This window comes from Eulemur rufifrons, chromosome 7 (genome assembly GCF_041146395.1).
Source record: "Eulemur rufifrons isolate Redbay chromosome 7, OSU_ERuf_1, whole genome shotgun sequence".
In the NCBI taxonomy this organism is placed as follows: domain Eukaryota; kingdom Metazoa; phylum Chordata; class Mammalia; order Primates; family Lemuridae; genus Eulemur; species Eulemur rufifrons.
The window spans coordinates 162,089,364-162,111,836 of NC_090989.1; the positions used below are offsets into that span (position 1 = coordinate 162,089,364).

The window sequence follows — 22,473 nt, forward strand, 5'->3', positions numbered from 1 at the left end:
CCAGAGGTAGGGACTTTAGTCTTCAGGGGGAAAGAAACACGCTGAGTTTATTCTCTAAATCTTTAAAAATGGGATAGGAGCAAAAGGTTAAAATATTTGAGCCTCGCACAGGAAGGGCTTTTTGAGGAAGAAAACTGGGTGAATTCATTGGAGCTGGCCCAGGGCAGGGGTGGGCCTCAGGTGACAGAGGCTGGAAACGCTGACTCCAAGGGGCCGGTCCTTAAAGGTGGCAGTGGGGTTTTCTAACCACTGTTTCTATTTCCAGAAGCCTACTGGAAATCATTGTATATTTGTGTTCTCTAAGGCTGTAGGAAAAGGTTAAAAAATATTTTTTTTTCTTTTTCTTTTTTTGGCTGGAATTGCATCATTAGCAGTGTGGTGACACTGGTAAGAAATGCAGATTGGCAATTCTATACATCTCTAGTAACAATGACAATCACACAACCAACGCGATTTGCTGGGCTGAAGTCTTCCTGGATGGGAGTCCTTGGGGTGGGGTGGAAAAATGAATGACGGGTACTTGGGGCTACAGAGGAGGGGTGGGGCCAGGTGTCTGTGGAGTGGGAACCCCCAGGGCAGAGATCCACAGGAGTTGGGGGACAGTGATGGCTTCAGGGATGGTATTTCCAATATGCATCATCCCTGGCTGCCCCAGCCCTGCTGCTCACAGCTCAGGCCTCCACTTGTCAGAAACACAGAATCTCGGCCCTCACCCCAAATCTACTGAATCAAAGCTGAGTTTTAACTGGATCCCCAGGGATTTGTATGCACAATAAAGTCTGCGAAGCACTGCTGCGGAGTTCCGGGCGCAGGAACGCTGCAGCCCTGGCCAGGCGTGTTACAAGGCCCAGACGGGGAGGGCTGTGCAGGGGAGAAAAGCAAAGCAGGGGTGTGGGGGGAAAGCCTGGCAAACCCTAACACGCTGTGTCAGCACCCTTCCCACCTCTCATGCCTGGGGGCTACCGGCCCAACCTCCCCTCAGGGGCTTTTGGGGCAGGTGTCCTTGCAGTTAAGCTCTGCTGGCTGCAGGTGACACCACAGTGGGGGGAGGGAGGGAGAGACTTCTCTGAGACCCAGGAAGCCACGCTGCTCTGAGAGGCAGGACCCTGGGGGGCCTCGGAGGTTCCTGGTGGGGAGGCCTGGGCAGGATGGAGGGTTTGTCAAGCCAGAGGGCCACCTGTCCCTCCTTCCCAATTCTGCCAGAAAATCCTCCCCTGCTGGGCTCAGAATCCCCTCGGGGAGGGGCGCCTTGGTGAAGGTTTTTCTGGGGTGGCTTCCTGGTGGAGCAGGAGGGCTGGGTGCTCGAAGGAAAAGCCCAGTTTACAGAAAGTGGGGCCTCTTGGGCAACACATTTTTATGGGAGCGGGTGGGAAGGTGACAGATGCCCCGAGGCCGGGTCCCAGGGCTGCCAGGTACTGAGGGGCTGGGGGAGGGTGTCCGGGCCAGGTGGGTGCGGCGGGGCCCAGCAGCCAACCCTACACCTACAGCGCCCTCTCTTCGCTGGTCAGCGTGGCGATTCTCCGCAGGTTTTCCCTGACTTTAATAAACTCGGGGGCGTGGTCCTCTTCCTTTTCTGGTGGCTTTTCCAGCTGCGGGAGAGAAGCAGAGGTGTGAAGTCAGCGGGGCTGGGCGATTCCCATTCTCAGAACCCAGGGAGTTTGGACAAAGGATCCTGTTAGTGGGGAAATGGAGCCAATCTGGGGATCGGCTTTGCCACCAGCCTGGCAGCTGGGACACAGAGCACGAGACTGAGTTCTCCTTGTGAAGCCTGGTGCCAACTGCTCACCTCATCTGGGCCTCTGGCTCCCCACCTCTAAAATGGGAGTGCCACCTGGCTCTCAGGCAGTTATAGTGAAATCACAATCAGCATGCTGCATGCTAGGCCAATGAGGAAGCTGAGGTTCAGAGAGGGGAAGCCACTCACCCAAAGTCACACAGCAGAGTGAATGACTGGCAGAGCAAGGACTCAGGCCAATGGTGGACTCTTGGTCCAGTGCTCATTCTGCTGACTCTCCTCCCTCTTGTGGCTGCAGCCACATGCAGAAAACAAAACCTCCGGGCCACGAGACAGCCTTGGAGTGGACTCGGGCTGGGCTGGGTGCCTTTCACCCACCTGGTTCAGCCGCTGCTGTCGCCTCAGCAGCTCCTGCTCAAAGGGGCACTGCAGCCTCTTGGCCTCCATCTCCTCCTTCTTCTTCTTGATGAGCTGGTTCCGCCGCCGGTGCTCTAGGACACGCTGCAGCTCCGGCTTGTTGTCCACACCCAGGCCCCTGGGGTGGGGGGAGCTGTCAGGAGACCCTGGCCTTCCCACTCCCCCCCACCCCCCGTCTCGGGGCTGCACCCTGTGGTGACACCAACCTCCACCATTATCTGTCCCACTGTACAGAGCCGGGAACTGAGGCTCCAGTCCAAGTCATAACCCCATAGCTACAAAGGGGCCCAATGAGGATTTGAACCCAGGCCTGCCTGACTCCAGAGACCAGGTTTTATTAAGTATGTTATTTCTGGTTATTTCCTTAGGATAAATTTCTAAAGGTAGACTTGCTGGGTCAGGCTCTTTTAAAAAATTGTGGGTGCATACTCTATCTGCTCCTTAGAAAGGTTATCCGATTTATACTTCCGTCAACAGTGCACAAGAGCATCTATTTCTCCCCCATCACCAGCCAGTCTTTTTATATTTGAGAATCTGGTAGGCAAGAGATAATGTCTGGTTTCTATTTGTTCTTTGATTATTAGTCACATGGAACAGCTTTTGAAATGTTTACCAGCCATTTGCATTTCTTCTTTTGTGAATTAAGCGTACTTACTTTTTATATATCTTTTCCTTGTGGATTTTTAAGCGATCTGAATATATCAATTTTTTCTGAATATATAAATTTTTAAAATATAATTTATATTGCAAATATTTCCCCTGGTTTCTCTTTAGGCTTTTTTTTTTTTTTTGTGGTGATTTTTTGATATTAAAAGGGATGATTCTAAAAGGCAATCAGACAAAATGCTATTATAATACTAAGTGAAAACAAAAACAAGAACAACCCAGTGTACAAAAGGGTACCTGCTTTGGTCACACAACTGAAAACAAGAAGGGAAATCACACTCGGCTCTAATACCAGAACCTGCCAGCAGAGGGAGCTAGGCCGCCTTGATCCTGTACTGGTCAGCAGAGCGGTGTTTCCCGGTGCACAGCGGGGAGGCTCAGCCTTCCTCTCCCCGACTTCACAGCCCATCAATTGCGCGGTCCCACCCCTGCCACCTCCTAGATGCCCCTCCAGCCTGTCTCTCATTGCTTACCCAGGTCACTGCCCCGGAAGAGCCAACCACCATCCCGGGCATCTGCAACATTCACGCCCTCTCCCGTGCTGTGAGGCCCCAGCCCCTTCTCGGCCAGAGGGGCCTTTCTGCGGCACGGACCAGACCGTGCCCCCATGATTTAGGCCCTTCCCCAGGGCATGCTTTTCCCCTGGCCTGCACCTCACATCTCTGCCCCAGCCACGCTGAGCTACTGGGGTTTCCCGTCCTTTTGCACGTGCTGTTCCCTCTGCCGCCTGCCACCCCCCTCCTAGCCTGGCTGACTCCCGACCCCCTCCGGGTCTTAGCTGAGGCATCACCTCTCCTGTGAACTCATTTTGGGCCCCTCCCAGCTTTCTCCTTCGGGGTCTCAGGCCCATTTATGCCCCCATCAAAGCACCAGTCCTGCTGCCTGGTCATGTGTCCGTCCCCCTCTGTGAGGACAGGAACCGGGTTCCATTCCTACTTGTACCCCCGGGCCTGGGCACAGTGCCCAGCACAAGGCATGAAGTGGGAGGGACAATGGGGCTTTTGGGGGCCCACGGGGGACGGGACCTTCACAGTTTTTACTGGTGACCCTGTGGGGCACCCCCAGCCCTCCTCAGCCTCCAGGAGCCCCAGGAGAACAGCCAGGCCCGCTTTCCGCCAGGGCCACCTCCCCCGCGCCGGCAGGCCTGGTCCCCACCTTCTATGGTTCATGAGCAGCTCCCGGTGCAGCTCCTGGTGGCTCCGGGAGGCCTTCACGGGGTTCAGCAGCTTCTTGGGCTTGATGAGCTCCGGGTTCCACTCTCTGTATTCCGGCCGGGCCATCAGGCCCCCGATGTCCGCCCGCTCCCTCTGGATTTCCGAGTACATGGCGGCTGTAGAGACGGGCAGAGGAGCTGGTCAGATCTGGGCCTACAGTCCCACTCATCCCCGGGGGGCACAGTTGGTGGGCCAGGGTTTTCGTGTCAGATGGCCCTTGGCACCTGCTACGGTGTAGCCCTGGGCAAAGCTACCTGACTTTCCGGGCCTTCGTTTCTTCCTCTGTAAAATGGAAACAATCATCAAATGTAGGTACAGGGTTGTAAGGGTTAGGGAAGGTGTTTGTGAAGTGTCTGGGCTATAGAAGTAAAGTGATACTGGGTCACCGAATATGGGTGGACATATGTGTACACTTTTGGCTTGACTTTGCAAAAACTAATTTCTCCCACTATAAAAGGAATTGTGTTTGAGTTTCTGTTTTTCAATGGGCTTGTACCAGAAAAAGAAAAGATACTTAAAAAGAGTACTATGTACTTGTTAAAAACAATTTGGATACATGCAGTGATAAAAGAAACATCACGCTTTATTGTCTAACTCCCTGTCCGTGGTCCCACGTCCTCTCGTGGAAGCGTCCAGCCTTGCACTTTCTCCCGATCAAAGGGGAGAGCCTGCGATCCGGAGACTGCTGCGTCCCTCATTACAAAGGGATGGTTGTCATCTTCTGTGCAAGTGTCTGGCAACTCAATGGCCTCATTTCCACCACAGCAGTTTGAAATTTGTCATTTTACTTAAAATTCAGGCAGAAGGGCTTCCTGCTCTACAGACTGCTTGCTTATCCTTGAAATGCCCAAAATCGAGAGAGAGAGAGAGAGAGAGAGAGAGAGAAAGGACTTCTTGAAAAAAAGTCTCCAGGGGATAGATACTGCCTGGCTATTAGCTGTTTATAGTAATTACGGTGAAAATTTAAACATTAGCTCTGCCTGCTCATGAGTCCAGCTTTTCTGAAGTAGACCCCTATGTATGTAGGTAGCAGGCACTTGGTACATATTTGGTGGTAAATGATTTTGAGGTTTTGGTCTTGGGGAACCAGTGCCCTAAGGCTTTTCATGTGGCAACTGAGGTATGTGTCCCCACCTCACATACCAGGCTTCCATCCCTTTTTGAGGACCACCATGTTCCCTTTGCACAGACTCACTTTCTCCCCCACACTGGGAAGGGGATGAAAGCCATTCCCTGCCTGAATGCAGAGTGATGGACACACAGTTCTCCAGGTGACCTAGACAGGGATGGTGATCTGGTGGAAAACCCAGAAATGGCCAACCGCTTGTGGGGGTTAGGAAATCCAGAGAAGGGGTTTGGTGGGGTACAAACTGCAAGGTGACATGTCAGGGGAATGTAGGCATCAAGTGGGGGGCTGTACTTTGCGAGAGTGGCACCCCAGACACGTTTGGCCTTTCTGTGATCACCCACCGCAGGGCGCTGTTAGGAGGATTAAGTAAGAACACATATGTACAGGTGCTGTGTACACTGGAAAAAGCGGTAATTATTATAAGGCATTTTAGATCTTAGCCAGATTAAGTGTCAGGACATAGAAACATCTCTGCTATTGTTTTTTTCTTGAATTCACATTCTCTGAACCATTTCTAAAATGAGAATTCTAATTAACTTCTTTTTTTTTTCCATCTTATTCATAAGGCTGTTTGCTTTTAGGTTATATCCTTCCTCATTTTTTTGGTCCTTAAAAATAAATAATGGTGATAGTATTTGATAGTTACTTTAAAATGGCCACTAGACAAAATAAACAGTTGGCTATATCAACTCTCTCTCTCTCTCTCTTTTTAGTGTGGATATTTTCTTAGTCCATGGGATCGAGTTGTCTGGGAGCCAATGCATTAGAACACCCCGATTCAGATTGGAGTTTTGGGATTTTCTGCCCTTATTAGCTGCTTATTTCTGCTACCAAGGTCCACCAATCCTTCGAGTAATTCTCAGCTGCATCTTTCCTTCCCACGTCCTCAGCTCTCATCCTGTCCAGGTCATTGTCACACCACACTTTAATAACTACTCTGGCTCCCTGGCTATTCACCCTGTCCTTAGTCCTGTTGTGCCCCAAACCTTCCAGAGCTGCACACTTTTTTTTTTTTTTTTTATCAGTCACACCATCTTTAACACATTGACTGCCACACTAGAAAAAATTTTTTTCCCTGGGGCCACACACGGTGTTTTATTAAAACAAAATGATCTTTCTAATTTGCTATCGTTTTATTGTTTTCTGTGCATGAATTATATGCAATGCAATCCACATCTTTAGAATTAAATTTCCAATATTAATTGTAACAATAAGAACATCAACAAGCAAGATTTTCACGAACCAGCTTCAGGGTTTTGCTTCACGAGGCCTCGGGCTCAACACTAGCGTGAGTTAAATACAACTCACATAGTAGTTAATGTGTTAAAAGAACTCACTATATGTCGCCAAAGCAATAAGGCAGGAAACAGAAATAAGCTGGACAACTTTGGGAAAGGAGATGGTAAAATTAATATTTGCATAGATATAGCTATATACCCAGAATTTCCACATGGATGATGAAAAAAGCATTTGGAACTAATGGGAGAATTCGATAATGTGGCCAGATACAAAATAAGTACACAAAACCTGGAGCTCTCGCATAATGGGAGTAAGTGCAATCACACATTCTACAGATATTTGCGTTCCTACAATCCACCAGGTTCTGTGGTGGCACTGGACACACAGAGGGGAACTAAATAAGTGAGGTCCCCGCCCTCACAGCAGCACCGACACTCTGCTAGGGAGTAACCGTAAACACAAACACACACCAATCAAAACAAAAGAGCTTGGTGAAGGAAACAGGCGGCTCCCACAGAGACTAAGGAAGGACCTACCTTCAGCCAGGTGCGGGGGGGAGGGCCTCGGTGAGGAGGGGACATTAGGAGCTGATGGCTGAGAATGAGGAGGGAGGCCGTTTGAGGGCTAGGGAACAGCATGCGTGACTCATGTACCTTGAACAAGCCGGGTCTGTTCAGGGAACAAAAAGGCACAGTGTGCCCGGCGTGGCGTGAGCGAGCGACGGCCGGGAGAGTGTTTGCAGTGAGGGTGGACGGGTGGGTTCAAGTCGGGGAAAGAGCCCATCTGATTCCATTTGAAAAAGGTCATTCTCGCGGCTGTGTGGGGAAGACTGTGAGCAGGCTTTGGGGATTTTTTATGACGTTGGTTTCCTTCACTTCCAATGTGCGGTCTCTGCCTGTCTCTCTTTCCTGTTAAATTCCAGAGGAAAAACCTCTGATTGGCCTGGCTGAGACCGTTTGCCCCTGGGTCACCAGCCAGCTGTGGGGTGGCTGCCCCCGGGGGGGCTCAGACCCCACCCAGGCAGCCAGATGGAGTCACACAGGGTCGCCCTTAGCAGAAGGGCCCTGTTTGGTTTACGCTTCTCTTATCTCTGTCTTGAAATTCCTGAAACATTTTGCACGAGTGGCCCTGCACTTTCATTTTGCACTGGGCCCTGCAAATGATGGAGTCAGTCCTGCACCACCCCAGGTCCCATCGGTGGCTAGCCCTGGCGCAAGATCTGCTCCAGGCTTTTTTGGTTTTTTTTGATATAAATGAAATCAGTGGTGAGCTGTGGAAGGTGGTGTTTCCCTGACGCCGGGATCCTGAAGGCTGTGGCTGGTTCCTTAGCCCACAGCTGCCACGAGGAAACATGTGTGAGATCCACGTACACACTGTGTCCAGCGTGGGGAGGGGCAGGCTGCCGGGAGCCCCCAGGGTTTGGAGAACTGCTGGGCCAGCCTTCCTGCCTTTGAATTGAATTCCACAAGGCCTGGGTGTAGAAGAGCCTCACACAGGCCCCCTCACAAAAGAGGCTTCTCCACAAAGCACAAGTACCAGGCCAGGGAAACCCAGGAGAGGTCTGGGGTCATTCCCAAAACTGCTGGGGTGTCCCGAGAGAGCTGAGACTCGGCACCATTGGGGAAGTAACCCCGGTGGGGCAGAGAGGTGAGGTGGGCATGAGACAGGCCAGTTCTGAAAAGGGAAAGGTGAATCCCAAAGGAAGAGCTGGCAGGGGAGAGGGAGAGGCCAATGGAGAAAGAGGAAGTTAAGGGGCTTGTTAATATTCGTCACTGCCTGTCGGCAGATGGATTTAAGTGCTTCTTGGCTCTGTCCCTTCTTAGCCCAGGGCAAGTTTATCTACTCTGGAGCCAGAGCCTGGGAAGTACTGCCTTTGGACCAAATCCCACCCCCTTGGAACACAGCCACGCCCACTCCTTACTTACTGCCTATGGCTGCTTTCTGGCCAGAATAGCAGAGTTGAGTAGGTGGGACAGCTGCTATCGATCTGGTGTTTCCTCCTCTGCAAGATGGGCATTATAGTAGAACCCTTCTTCATGGGGTTTTTGGATAATAAATGAGGTGCTACTTGTAAGGTGCTTGGCAAATGCCTAGTACAGACTTGAGGGTTTGTTGCTGGCTACCAGAACTGCCACATACAGCAAGGCAGGTTGTGCACTGCACAACTCCAAATCCCTAACTCTTGTAGATTAAACTGTGAATGGTGCCCCTGGCATTGCAGTGTGACCACCCTGTTAGCTGCTATTAACAATTACTACTAATAAATCCCATTCCTAGTCCTGCATTGAGCTTTCTCATCCTCGCTAAAAACTGTAATGGTTAAATCAGTGGATCTTAACCTTGGCTATGTAGTGGAGTCACCAGGGGATGTTTGTTTTAACAGTACCAATGCCAGAGTCCCACTACAGGGATTCTGATCGAATTGGCTGTCAGGGGGGGTGGGGGCAGCTTGGTCTTGGGGATTTTTAAATACTCCTCAGGTGATTCCAATAGGCAGCCAACTTTGCAAACCACGGGGTTAAAAAGAAAAAACAATGAGCTTCTTTGCTTTGGCCTGAATGATTTCAGCTGACTGTGGTTATTGTGAATGTGTCTGAGTAAGGTCACAGTTCTTAAGGGCTGTGTGACCTTGGGTGGGTCTTCAACCTCTGGGACCTTCTTCTGTGGAACCATGATGCCGTGCAGATTGGGCACAGACAGTGCCAGGCATGAGGTAGAGGCAGCCAGTAGGTGACAGCTAAATTGATGTCTTTTTTTTTTTTTGAGACAGAGTCTCACTCTGTTGCCCGGGCTAGAGTGAGTATCGTGGCTTCAGCCTAGCTCACAGCAACCTCAAACTCCTGGGCTCAAGCGATCCTCCTGCCTCAGCCTCCCGAGTAGCTGGGACTACAGGCATGCGCCACCATGCCCGGCTAATTTTTTGTATATATATATTTTAGTTGTCCATATAATTTCTTTCTATTTTTAGTAGAGACGGGGTCTCACTCTTGCTCAGGCTGGTCTCGAACTCCTGACCTCGAGCGATCCACCCGCCAAATTGATGTCTTACATGACTACAGACGGGCAAATAATTCTCAGTGTGCACACTGTGGGACTGACCTCATTTTTCTTGGGGGAGGAGTGATAAGAGGTCAGAAAAGAGCTTGGGAGCCTCTTGTTTGGCTTCTCCCTAGTTCTGCTGATGGCCCAGGAGGTCCCACAGCTCCTCCCAGGATGCTCCACAGGACGTCAGCCCCACACCACACCCATCAGCTGGGATATGAGCTCACCAGGTCGCTGGCGTGTCATGGCTGATGTTAGGGTGGCAGCTTTGAAACCAAACACTGGTCCCCCCTGGACACAAGACAGCATAAGGAGAGAAGGAAGGGGAGTTCCACTGATGGAGTCCCAGGTCCCAGTTCATCCCAACAACAGCCATGACACTTTTACAAGGCCTTAATGTCCGCTCTATCTGCCTCCTCCCTTCCCTGGTGGTCCTGGTTCTGATTTGATGGCGAAGATTATAACAAATGACACATGAGCCAGTAAAGCAGTAGTGAGAGCAGATGTTTCAGAGGCGACAGACTAGGTTTTAATCATGGTGTCAACCCCTTCTGGCTGTGTGAGCTTGGACAAATAGCTTAACCTCTCTGAGCCTCTGTAGAGTGGGGATAACGGCCTATTCATGGAGCTGTCTGGAGGGTGAAATGATATAATGTGCATGACATGCTTAGCCCTGTGCCTGGTGGAGGGATGCTCACTGAAGGCAAACTGTGGTCCTCCTCTCCTGAAAGGACCCCGTGGTGAACACCTCACATTTGTTCTGGATCTTACAATCACCCTGGGAGGCATCCAGTGGTACCCCATTTTGTAGATGAGAAAACCAAGGCTCAGAGAGGCCATGCTATATGTCCCAAGATACACAGAGAGTAAATGGCAAAGCCAGGACCTTTGGACTCCAAACTCAGTGCTCTTTCTACCAGTTCATGGTCTTCCAGGAGCAAAATGTCTTTTAATTGATAAAGCAGAGTTACATCTTACATCCCTTTTCTCTCTCTGGATGCTAAAGAAAGCCCAGTGAAGAGGCAGTGTGAGCCCATTTTACAGATGAGAAAATGGAGGCCTGCTAACCCAAGGACTCTAGCCCATATGAAATACAAACGCCCACTGGGGAGCCCCAGCCTGGCCCCAGCAACTCTGGGCTTAAGCTAGAATCCACAGGCCTGTCTGCCCACAGGCTGGAACAGCTAGCGGCCTCCCTCCTCAGGGCTGGGGGTCAGTCTTCATTCCTCTGCCCCCTTCGCCCCACCCTTGTTCCTCATTACCGTTCAAGCTGCTGGGTTCAGAACATACTCAAGACTTTGTTAGTTCAGCATTTAATGGGGTGGCAGAACAGAGGAGAAGAGAGGCTTTCAAAATAACGACTGGCAAAGGAAAAGAGGCATTCAGGAAAACTGACAAGCATGGCCACTGGATTTCCTGACCCTTCATGCTCTTTTGCTCCCCGTGGGGAAAGTGCCCATTTGTACCGCACTGGCCAGCAATCAAAGAACAGTGTATCTGGGAGCCACAGATCTCCCAGCAGCCTCTGGCCAGTGCCCGGAAGCCCCCATCAGAGCTGCTTGTCCATTTGGATGCAATGGCTCAAGACAAACATTCTGAACATTTTGCCTTGGGTCTGCTGTAACTTCCTACTTTGTGAGAAGGGCTGGGTGGGCATTTGGAGTTTTGAATCAATTCCGTAGCAGAGAGTCCAGGGCTAGAGTGGAGGATCCCTAGCAAGGCTGGTGGACAGCATTGTGCAGTGGATCAGGAACAAGCATCGGCAGACTAGATGTTCCTGCGGGTCACCAGTGGCAGGGTGGCAGCCACTTCATCTGGCAGATGCCTCTGGAGGGGGGATGAGCCCAGCAGGTACCTACCACCAATAGAGCTAAGAGAGCCACCCAGGATCCAGGCACTGGGGTTGCCTCACAGCCGGAAACCACCCGAGTTTGGTGGCAGTTTCAAAAAGTCATACACCCAATCCTATGGCCCTTGATTTCTGGCCCAGTCCCAGACTTTCCCTGGACTGCAAAGTGCTAAAGCCAAATTCACCAGAAGGGCAGGCAATTAACACATTAACCTGCACTTGCTATGTGCCATGTACGGTGCTAAGCACCTAGCAGCCATATTGCTTGAAATTCTTACAACAAACCGAGGAAGTGGCTACTACCAATACCCCATTTTTACAGAGGAAGAAACTGAGGCTCAGAGAGGTCATCTGATTTCCGCAGATCACACAGCCAGTGAATGAAGGAGCCGGAATCTGAGCTGAGCTCTGACACCACAAGCTATGTTCCCTCGGTTGTGTCACCCTGCCACACTCTGGCCTTTCCTCTAGCAGTATGAAAGCCCCCATGCTGTGTGATAATTGACTTAGGTGAGGCCATATCATGCACTAATTCAGATGCATTTGAGGATTTAGAAGAAAAAGATCAAGGAGAATGCAGGTGCTCACTTCGCCTCCTAGTCTTTTCTGAAACCCAGGCTGCCAGGGGGCATCCTCCGCGTCATGTCACAGACGCGGGACATAGCCCAGGTGCCTAAACTCAAAGCCCAGCTCCCCGCCAGCCCACTCCAGTGCGTGAAGGCCGCCTTCCTCCCCTTCTACCTCTTCCTGAACAGCACCCAGTTCACCAGCAGGTGAAACGGAATAGAAACGGTCTTACTTCTTGGGCCGCGTCCCTGGGAAGGGAAGTCAGGAGCAGCGTAGCTGGGTTCTTCACTCCACCGGGAAGTCCCAGACTAGCAAGGAGGGCCGCCTCCAAAGGGCGGTTCTTAAACCCCTGGGGATGGGAGGCAGCTGAAATGTGCCAACAAGTGAGGCAGCCTTTGCATTCCTGTTTATTCTGGTATCAATAAAAAGGAACTGTTACTATAGTAACGGATATTTCACTTGGTGCGCGGCCACTTCCATGATGCGGAACACCATGTCCAAGCCACATGCTTGAGAGGCACAAATAAGTACCTATTTTGTCAGACTGATGAGGAATGAGAAATGTGCCAAGCTTTGTTCGGAGCAAGGAGGCTCATGTAAAGGAATTTCCCGTTTCTAACGGGAGGGTCAGGCAGGAGTGGGTTCCGGCCCTTTCCCGATGGAAGGGGAAGCCGAGCTTCCTGCTGCAGTGACGAATTCTGCAGGAGAAACGGCTCTTGGAGTGTGCGGGGTGGGTGTAAAGGGAGGGGAGCTACTCAGCGTCTGGTCAGCTCTTGGTCATCCACCAGTGGGTCGAGAACTCCACACATGCTATTTACATGATACCCTGAACTTCGCCCGGACCTCCCAGAGGAGCCAACGGGACATGGCACAGGAAAGAGGAGAGTGGACGCCGGCGTGTCTGGGCTCCAGCAGGCTCCTGTGTTGGCCCTGGCTCCGGCACCAGCCCCTTGGCAGCCCACCCAGCGTCTCTGAGCCTTGGTTTCTGTGTGTGTCAAAGGTGGAGCATAGCAGGGTGCTTGGGAGGTGACACGGATGACCTGACATTAGGGAGACTGTAGAGTCAGCACTCAGCAAATAAGGGACCTGGACTTTACATGACCTGGACTTTACGTGACCTGAGGGCAGGGCCCCAGCGTGCAGCACTGTGCCTGGCAGACTCTGTGTCCCATAAATAGAGGCTCACTGAATAAACGTGTGGATGTAAAAATAAAGAATGTGGGTAGATCCCTAAGGCCAACCTGGGTGCTTGCAGGTAATGGAGGCATTCTCCTAATTTCAGACCCAGCTTCCATTTGAAAAGATGGAAGTGTTTTCTAGCTTTTAGCATCATCCTCGTCCTCTGATGAGGAAGCTGAGGTCTACAGGGGCCCTTCGCCCCAACTTGACTTTCTCAGAGTCCTGGCTGGCTGGAGGGCAGCGAGGCCCAGGACACACATCACATGTGAATGGGGGCATTAAAAGTGCAACCCCGTGTCCTCTGTGGCTTACACTGTTTACTCATTTAACAAGCATTTATTGAGTACCTACTGTGTTCCTGGCACTGTTCCAAGTGAATGACATTCTGTGTCATTGGAACCTACCTTTAAGGGGGGACTCAGACAGTACATGAGGAGACACACAGGAAACCATCAGCCGGTGACGAATGCTGTGACGAAAGCAAGAGGGGTGAGGTGAAAGGGAGGGACTGGGAGCCTAGGAAGGGCAGACACTGTTGGGTGGGGAGGTTCAGGGACGTGGACTCACGAGGAGTCAGCGGTGTGAAGACTGTGCTCGTGTGAAGAGCCTTCAGGGAGTGGGAACAGCCAGTGGGAGGGCCCAGGGTGTGACGGATAAGGCCAGCGTGGGTGTGAGGGAGGTGGGAGATGGGTCTGGAGCAGGGAGGGGGCAGGTCAGGGGTGTCCAGGAGCCTTGGCCAAGCTGACCATTCTGGAGACACTTGAATTTAGAGGGTCCTAAATTTTCAGATATAAAATAATTTCCTGGAAAAGATGTGCGGTCCTTTTTGTTTCTTCTTCTCAAATTCTGCTTCTCTTGAGGTCCTTTGAATGGTAACCATGCCCACCCCCCAGCTTCCCACCCTGCTGTGCCTGCCTTAACTTCACTAAACTCGCATGGCAGCAGAGGACAACTAGATTCTCGTCAAACCACTCTTCGCTGCCCCTGGTTCCTTCCCACTCATCATCCTGCTCTACAAAGGAGCATTTTTGGCATTTCCCAGGGGCTACAGTAGCTTATCTGAACCAGTCCCGGAGCCTTCTGACAGTCGGGGGAATAAGGTCTAGGGCAGGGGGCTTCCGCTAATTCCCAGAGGAACATGCAGGTGAGGGCCAGCGAGAGTTGGCCAGGAGTGCTCCAGCACTGGGTGCCATCTCCCCAGGCAGCTGGTATTCAAGTCACTGTACTTCTTCCACTAAAACTCTTCTCACAGTCCAACTTGTGTACAACCCCTTCAGACCTCCAGCCTGAGGGCAGGGGCCTCACCTCATCCTCCTTAGTATTCTTGTCCCAGTGCCAAAATGCCCAATAACTGTTGTTGACCCGAAGACACCAAACATAATACATTGATCTCCCTGACCTTGTTACAGCACCATCTTGCCGTGTATCTGTGTGCATCACTGTGTGTGAGATCAACAGTCAACAGCCACCATGATTCAGCCACACCCATCGATAAGAGAGCATGCTACACTCCGTGATGACACGCAGCCAATAAACATGTCTATTTCTTGACCTGAAAAAGATGTTCCCTACATACTTAATGAAAGACCAAACCGCAAAATCATATGTAGCATGATTTTTTTTCCTAAGATAAAAAAGTTAGTATATACATAGGGAACCATTTGGAGGCTGTTAGCAGAGGTCAGTTCTAGATCAATGCATCTCAAATATCATTGCTAGACATTTGAAATTAGTGTTGATAATGGAATTACTGGCACATGCTCTCGGATTGCCCTATCAGAACCTTTGAGGGAGGGGCCTAGGAATCTGGATTTTTAACCTACTACCCTGAGAATTCATTTATATTAAAGAGTTAGAGAACCACTGTTCTATGGTGTAAAATTACAGGCTCTTCTCCCCTGTCATTCTACTTCTGTGATGTTTGTCACTTTAATACCAAAACCAAGCGCGTATTGCTTTTGTTATCAGAAAAAAAGCTCTGAAGATTAAAAATATGAGAAAGAGCAACCTTTTCCAACTGATTATAGCTAGTTGGGAATCACATCTGGTTCAGTTATGGGAAAACAGAGGCCCTCTGAGTAACCGAGCCTTTCGGGAATGTACTCCAGGTAAGGACAGAATTCAAGCCCAGCTGCTCTTGCTGCCTCCCGCGTGGTTTCCCTGGAGGTCTTCCCATTCTTCCAAACGGAAGACTCTGGAATGCCAGGAGCCTGCTCAGGAGCTTGCTCAGCCCTGCAGTGGGCTGGAGCACTGAAGGGGGGTCCTGAGGCTGAGCACACCCCTCCCACCCTTCTGTCCCTTTGAGATCTGATTTCTTGAGAGCCAGAGGCGCTAAAAGGAAAGGGCAGTGAAGTCCAGGGGGGGCAGCCCCGAGCAGGAGCTGGGGAATTTTCCTGCATCTATAATGGGCTGCGCTGCAGTGTGCAGAAACTAACCCCCCCCAACTGGCTCTCTTTTCATTTTTGCCCCCTTTCTCCAAGCCAGTGGGTGCCTGGAGCAGCTTATCTGGGCCCGCAAACATCAGACAAGAAGTTTCCATGGCAACTCAAAACTTCCTCCTTGGCCCTGTGTTCAGTCTAAATCTCCAAGCCCCTTTTGAAGGCCTCAATGAGGTTTCTGAGAAGCCACCCACAAAACGGACCCAGGATCAAACCGTGTCCCCCGCCCCCGAGACATGCTCTGCTGAAAGGGCTTAGGGGAGAAGAAGCTGTACTGGCAGAAAAAACCTGTCATGGGATCCATGGAAAGATTATAAAAGGAATGAGAGTCGCCTTTACAACAAGTTTGAACCGGGAAGAATTTCCCCAGTGGAGGGATTTCAAGCGTGAAAACAGGAAAGTGTGAGGGGGTGGGGAAGAACTGGGAGTCTTGTTTCAGAAAGCTGGCTCTCCACTCAGCTGCAATTAGGCGTGCTTAATTTGGTCTCTTAGCTGCAGAAGGACCCTGGGGCGCCCCCTGCCCCCAGCACATTTTAATTTCCTTGTAGCCTGACAAGAGGAATAGTGGATGGAGGGATGGAGAGTGGATATGAGCGTGTGTGTGTTAAACCTGGGCAAACCATAGCTTGTCAAGCCAAGAAAACTTCCATAATTCCTGGCAGTGTGGTTGCAGATATAGCAAATAAAAATGCCACATATCTAGTTAAATTTGAATTTCGGATAAACAATGAATCATTTTTGAGTATAAGTACATTCCATGCAATATTTGGAATGTACTTACACTAAAATACTATTTGTTGTTTATGTGAGATTCAAATTTACCCGAGTGCCCAGTAGTTTACCTGGCAACCCTCCCTGGCAGAGGCAGAGATGGAAGCTGTGGCCGCCCCTCTGGCTCCAGAGGAGAAATATAGTCGCTGGTGCCCACAGGCATCTGGGGAGGTGCCCGTTTGTCTATGCTGCACAGAGATGCTTTCCTCCCCACCAGGAACCTGGCCTGGGCTCCAACTAGGATGCAAGTAATGCACCTCAGGTGGACTTTTGCTACAGGACGGCGTAGCTTTCCAGGCGTGGCGGAGCATGAGTTATTCCACAGAGGCTAACTTTCTGGCCCAGTAATTAAGAGCATGGGCTCTAGGGTAAACCCAGATCCCAATCCTAGCTCCACTGCTGGACAACTAGGTGATCTTCAGTTTCCTGTTTTCTCATCTTTAAAATGGGGCAGATGTTCTTTTGAGAAACAAAGCCGATGGGGTATGGAAAGCCCTTTGCACAGTGCCTGCCCCAGAGTCAGGGCTCCACAAGTGGTGGTTATTATCTGGATAATTTAAGAGCATTAAAGATTTTCATCCAAGTGGAAAAAGTAGAATTAAAGACTAGAGTCAGTACAATCTCGACAGTGTAAAACAAACCCACACACAAACGTGCGTGTAGCAAACACTGGAAGGAGACATTTGCAGATGTCACCAGTGGCTGCTTGTGGGTTTTGGGATTATGAGTCAAGCTTCCCTCTTTATTCTCAATTTCCCCAAATATGTATGGTGAACACGTATCACTTTAATATTAAGACATTATTTGGAAATAGCCTGGGGTGAACATTTTTCTAAAAGTGTTATACTTGGTGCATGACTGTGGGGCTGCTGTAATGACAATGGCTGTCTTGGGTTGGATTCTAGACTCTCCTCTGCGGGGCTTTCGAAGCAGTGCACACCCCTTCACCACAGGGCCCTTCACCACAGGGCCCTTCGCCACACGTCCTCTTACTCGCATTCTCACATTCTCACTTCTTGCTTCCTGGGTGAGACAGCCAGAAGAGTGCTTCCAGAGGCACACGGCTCTGGTTCGAATCTCACGCCTCCCTAATGAGCTATGTGACCTTAGACAAGTCATTTTACCTTCTGAGCCTCAGTTTCCTCTTGTTTCCAACAGAAGTTAACATTACTTACCTCCCTGAGCCGAGGGACATATCTGTTTTATCAATACATCCCTATGCCTTGCAGAGAGCCGAGGGCATAATAGAAGTCAATGAATATTAGTTGACTGAATAAACGAACAGTTGATGAGAGGAAGTGTACAGCGTTTGGCAAAGAAGGGGCAATAACCAGCGACTAACAATCGTTTGCCATTATCATCACTGTTCTAAGGTGTGCAGACTGTGGCACACATGGACTTAAGTCTGTGTTTTCTGTCTCTTTGTGGGGTAGAAAACGTTTCTGAGCCGTCCGTGGGCAAGCTGCTCAAGTCCTCTGAGCCTCAGCCTCCTCTTCTATTAAATGGAGATGACAATCAGCATTGTCCCTGTAGAGTTGTGACGCCACCACATAGTGCCCTTCCGTGAGGCCCCGGCTCCCTTCCTGGCTTGTGACTGTGCGTGGGACACTTGATGGGGCAAGCCTGTGGTCCCTAAATGACCCTGACACTTCTGCTATTCGCTATAGGTTGGAATCTACAGTGAGGCTCATAGGGAGAACGCAAGGGCTTCCGATTAGGGACGCCCCCTCCGCAGCATTGTGAGAAGATAAGAACTGGGTGGGGGACACTTAGACAGATTGCTTTGTGGGGAAATCGCCAGAGCTGGGATTTGAAATCAGATTCGTCTAATTATAGAGCCCCTCCCTTTCTGTCTGCCTGTCTCAGCCACACTTGACACCCTCCCCTAGGAAGGCGCCACCAAGTCCTGAAGTTTGGGCCAGTTCTTGCTTTCGCACTTGGAGAACCGTTCCAATCAATGTCCCAGTGTTCTCACCCCAGTAACTGGGCGGCGGGATCTCCGCGGGAGGGGCCCGCCTAAGCTAGGAAGGCGATCAGTTTCCGCGGGGCCAGGGGACCGGCGCGCGCAGACGCGCAGCGGGTTCGACTCGCGCTTTCGGCTCCAGGGGTCTGCGGGCGGGACCACCGGCGGGCGGGCGCGCGTGCTCCTCGCCCAAGGAAGAGGATAGCTGGCCCGTGAGCCCAAGTCCCTTGACACATTGTAATCACGAACCCCCCACTGGCAAGGACCCGGGCACCAGGCTGCTTATCACCTCCCAACACCTCTCTCCAAGCACAGAGTCCGGAAGGAAATGCCCCAAACGCTTACCGAGGGCATTCCTTTTCGTTTTTCTACACGCCCGTGTTTTCCAAATTACTTGGAAACTGATCCTATATTACGTTTACATCATTTTTCTAAATTAAAAAATCTTCTTATTGTCCTGAGTAGCAGGGTAATACGTGCTCACTGCAAACAAGCAAACTGAAAGACGTAAGAGAAAAACACACCTGTCATTCAACTCCCATCCTCAAAAAATAAAACCACCGGGTTTCCTTCCAAATCGCTGCAGGCACCCACAGTAAACGGTTCCTCTCCTACCTGTAACTTGCTCCCCCGCTTGTGTCACGCCCCATTGCACACCAGAAGTCCTTCACCAGCCCGATACAGGGCTGTGCCTCTTCCCGCCCCCTTGCCGGCTGCTCCTCGGGTCATGCCGTGTCTGCTGTCCCGGCCCAAACCTCCCGCCCCCGGACGCCTTCGCTCGAGTCTCTGCAGAAATGCAACGTCGCAGGACTTTGGAAGTGGAGAAACTGAGTGTGTGCGTGTCTGTGTGTTCTCACGCATAGGAAGAAAGCAATAAATGTAAGAAAAGAGGAAAGAGGGAAGGAAAAAAGGAACGAAAGAAGGAAGGAGAAAAAACTAATTTAAAAGGCTGGCGGAAGGGGAGGAAAGCAGAGCTACGCAGGACGGAGGGGCCCACGGCGGGCGGACCGAGGGCTGGCGCAGTGCACCCAGCGCCCTCCTCGCGTCTCCCCGCGGCGACGGTGGGGCCGGGGGGCGTTGCCCCCACTTACCCGACCTGAGCAGCACGGCCCGGTACAGCCCGGTGGCCTCTGCGGGCCCCCGCGCCCACTCGCCCAGCCTCTGCGCCATGCGCCCGCGCGCGCGACTGCGGAGCCCGCACTGCGGGGCCCGAGCGTGGCGGGGGCGGGGACCCAGCCCCAGCGCCTCCGCTACTGTGACGCCGGCCCGCGGCCCGAACCCCGCCGCGGCTCAGGTTACCGCGCGGCGGGAGGGGCCGGCCGGGAGACGCCGCCGGGGGAAGGGGGGCCGGGGCGAGGCCCGGAGGAATCTGCGCCCAGGTAGCACGCAGGCCGCTCTGGCGCCCTGGCGGGAGGACTCCCAGCCCCGGGGCTCCCGGCCAAGGCGGGAACCGCGTGTCCTGACTTCCAGCCTCCAGCTCCCGCCTACTCTTCTCCATGTTTTGGCCCTTGGCCTCGCTGAATGCTACCAGCAGACGTGGGGTTCTGAAGTGCCATACCTGGGATCAGATCCCAGTGCCACCGACTAATAGCTATGTGACCCCACAACCTAGTTACCTGACCTCGAAGAAACGTCTTCCTCCTTTGTAAAACGGGGATAACCAGAGTACGTCTCTCTTAGGGTTGTGAGGTCAACCGAATATCTCTATCTATCATCTATCTGTTATACATCTCGCTTAGAACAGTGGCTGGCACAGAGCGAACACTATACAATGTACCAGTATATACCGGATATACTGGTACTTTATAAAAAAAGTGTCCCAAGCATCCTGGGGTGGGTGGCACTGAGAGGCAGGGGACTTTGCTGGGGGAAGAAGGTTGAGAGGGAAGGCCTGTGGGACTCCACAAGATTGACTTCCTGGCGTGACTTTAACAGGTGGGAGAACCGATTAAAAGAGTCTAAAGGTGAGAGGGGCAAAGTCAACCAGGTGGTTTTGGAAGATATAAGAGGCTGACAATTTTGATTATCTATTCTGTGTCTGGTGCTGTGCTAAGTTTCTTCTAAAACAAAAACTGTTTATTGCATGTTTCCTGTCTTGTTTAGTTTAATCTTCATAACCTTATGAAGTAGGGTCTGTTAGCGTTCCCATTTCACAGATGAGAGAAAACTGAGGCTCAGAGAGGTTAAGCAACTTCTCTGAAGTCACACAGGGTGGAGCTGGGAAACGAGCTCCGGTGGTCTGACCTTCAGACATGGGCCACTCTGCCCTACTGCCTCTTTACCTCCCTTTATCTCATTTTCTCTTCACACCAGCCTGGAAGGGTAGGTATTATCACCTCCAGTTTAGAGGTGAGGTAATTGAGACTTAGGGAGGTGAGGCGGTTTGCCCATGCTTGCATAGCCAAGATCCGACCCAGTTCTCAGCCCACAAAACTCGCACCCCTGAAAATCTAGCCATCTCTGGAGCTGTCCAGGGTACTGGATGGTCTCTGTTCAAGGCTGTGCCTGGGTGGGCCAGGGAATCTTGAGCTGGCTGTTGGGGTCTCAGCCACACAGTACCACCTCCCTCTGCCTCTGTGCCATCTCCTAGGCCAACTGCCGGTCAAGCCCTCTTTGGCTGACTGCCCGCGCCCAGTTTTGCTCTGACTCAGATCCCCGCACTTCCCTGCTCCTCAGACCCCATCCAGTGTCCCAAGGATCCACCTGACACACCTCAGACACCACCCAGGGTCCCAAGGTGACACTTGATCTTTGGGGGCCTCACTGATTGGCTAGGACTGATCATGTCTCTCGTCAACAACCAGCCATCAGGAGAGCCAGGCACGATGCCAGACCTTTGCCATTCACTATCTCATATCCTTTCTTCAGAGGATGAAATTATACCCAATTTACAGTTCATCTCAATCCACTCAATAGCCCTTTGATCACGCTGTGGTTATGCCCCTTTCAGAGATGAGGAAAATAAGGCTCAAGTGACTTGCCCAAGATCACATAACTAGTTAGTAGCGGAGCTGGAATTTGAACCCAGGTGGAGCCAAAACTTTTGCTGCAAGGGGGAAACCAAATCAGCCATTGAGCAAAGTGGGATTCAGGAAAACTGTGGCTAAGGGGCAGGCTATCGTGGAGCATGTGGAAAGGATTAACTCTGGTGGCACCTGAAGAATTCTCAGCGGGTCTGACTTACCTGAGTCATTTAGTTTCTGCTTCTCGTTTTCACTATGAAATCGGGCCTGAGGAGAGTATTCTTTCTGTAAACAGAACGAAAGCGGGTGGAGGTGAGGATCCTCTGTTCCCCGGCAGGGGGAGGGGTGATGGGCTATGCATAATGTCCCTGAGTCTTTTGGCCACAGAAAGGTCAGGCACGGGTCAAAGTTCTCTCCAGAGAAAATATTGCTATAGTCCTTGGAACATGTGTAATAGGGGGGAGGGAATGTATGAGACTCATGCTTTTTTTAAAAAAAAAACAACTTTATTTTTTAGAACAGTTGTAGATTTAGAGAAGAATTAAGAAGATAGTACAGACAGTTCCCTTATACGTCATACCCAGTTTCCCTATTATTAACACCTTACATGTATGAGGCTGTACATGTATGTAGTATCATACATTTGTAATAATTAATGAACAAATATTGATACATTATTACTAACTAAAGGCCATACTTTATCCACATTCCCTTAGTTTTTACCTAATGTCCTTTTTCTGTTTCTGGATGCCATCCAGAATACATTACATTGAGTTATCGTGTCCTCTTAGGCTCCCCTGGGCTGTGACAAGTTCTCAGACTTTCTTTGCTTTTGATGACATTCACAGTTTTGAAGAGTCCTGAGATCTGTGTTCTTTTACGTGAGCACATACCCATGCTGTTCCTTCTACCCGGACTGCCCTCTGCCCACCTTCCTGGCAAGCTCCTCATTCCTCAAGGGCCAGTTCAGAAGGCTTCAGGGCTTGGTCCTCGTGGTCAGTTCTTGGACATCTTCTCTTCTCCCTCTTTTCCCCCATCCTTTAAAAACCCCTGTAAGCCAACGTTCTCCAAATGTATATTTTCCATCCAGACTTTGCTTCTGAGCTTTCACCTTGTCCAATTGGCTACCTGACATCTCCACTTGGAAGTCTAGTAGGCAATGGAAACTCACCATGGCCCAAACAGAATTCTTGACCACCCTGGCCCTCACTCAACCTGCTCCTCCCCTGTCTCCCCAATATCTGCAGGTGGCTCCTCTCTGCCCATGTTGCTCAGGCCAGGAGCCTGGGTGTTTGCCTTGC

At 51.1% G+C, this 22,473-nt stretch overlaps 1 protein-coding gene across 3 annotated transcripts; it reads right to left on the minus strand.

The window, feature by feature from the left end:
* Positions 1 to 1,347: 1,347 nt before the first annotated feature.
* FAM107A (family with sequence similarity 107 member A) lies at positions 1,348 to 21,452 on the minus strand. 3 transcript variants are annotated; one of them, XM_069473753.1, is made up of 4 exons: positions 21,394 to 21,452; positions 3,974 to 4,148; positions 2,114 to 2,270; positions 1,348 to 1,589 (listed from the first exon to the last, which is right to left on the minus strand). In XM_069473753.1, the coding sequence occupies exons 2-4, from the start codon at positions 4,141 to 4,143 to the stop codon at positions 1,482 to 1,484; spliced, it is 435 nt and encodes a 144-aa protein (XP_069329854.1). In that variant the 5' UTR covers positions 4,144 to 4,148; positions 21,394 to 21,452; the 3' UTR covers positions 1,348 to 1,481. The 3 variants fall into 3 exon arrangements, with proteins under 3 accessions (XP_069329854.1, XP_069329852.1, XP_069329853.1); XM_069473751.1 differs by lacking the exon at positions 21,394 to 21,452 and adding an exon at positions 19,301 to 19,379; XM_069473752.1 differs by lacking the exon at positions 21,394 to 21,452 and adding an exon at positions 12,091 to 12,139.
* Between the last annotated feature and the right edge of the window lie 1,021 nt (positions 21,453 to 22,473).

Bases quoted from the DNA above. Each gene is read 5' to 3' on its own strand.
- FAM107A (XM_069473751.1), bottom strand. From the start codon at position 19,379: ATGGCGCAGAGGCTGGGCGAGTGGGCGCGGGGGCCCGCAGAGGCCACC. The intron at 4,149-19,300 runs GTAAGTGGGGGC...CCGTCTCTACAG, and splicing joins GGCCGTGCTGCTCAGGTCGG to CCGCCATGTACTCGGAAATC. The intron at 2,271-3,973 runs GTGGGGACCAGG...CCCCCACCCCAG, and splicing joins CTGCTCATGAACCATAGAAG to GGGCCTGGGTGTGGACAACA.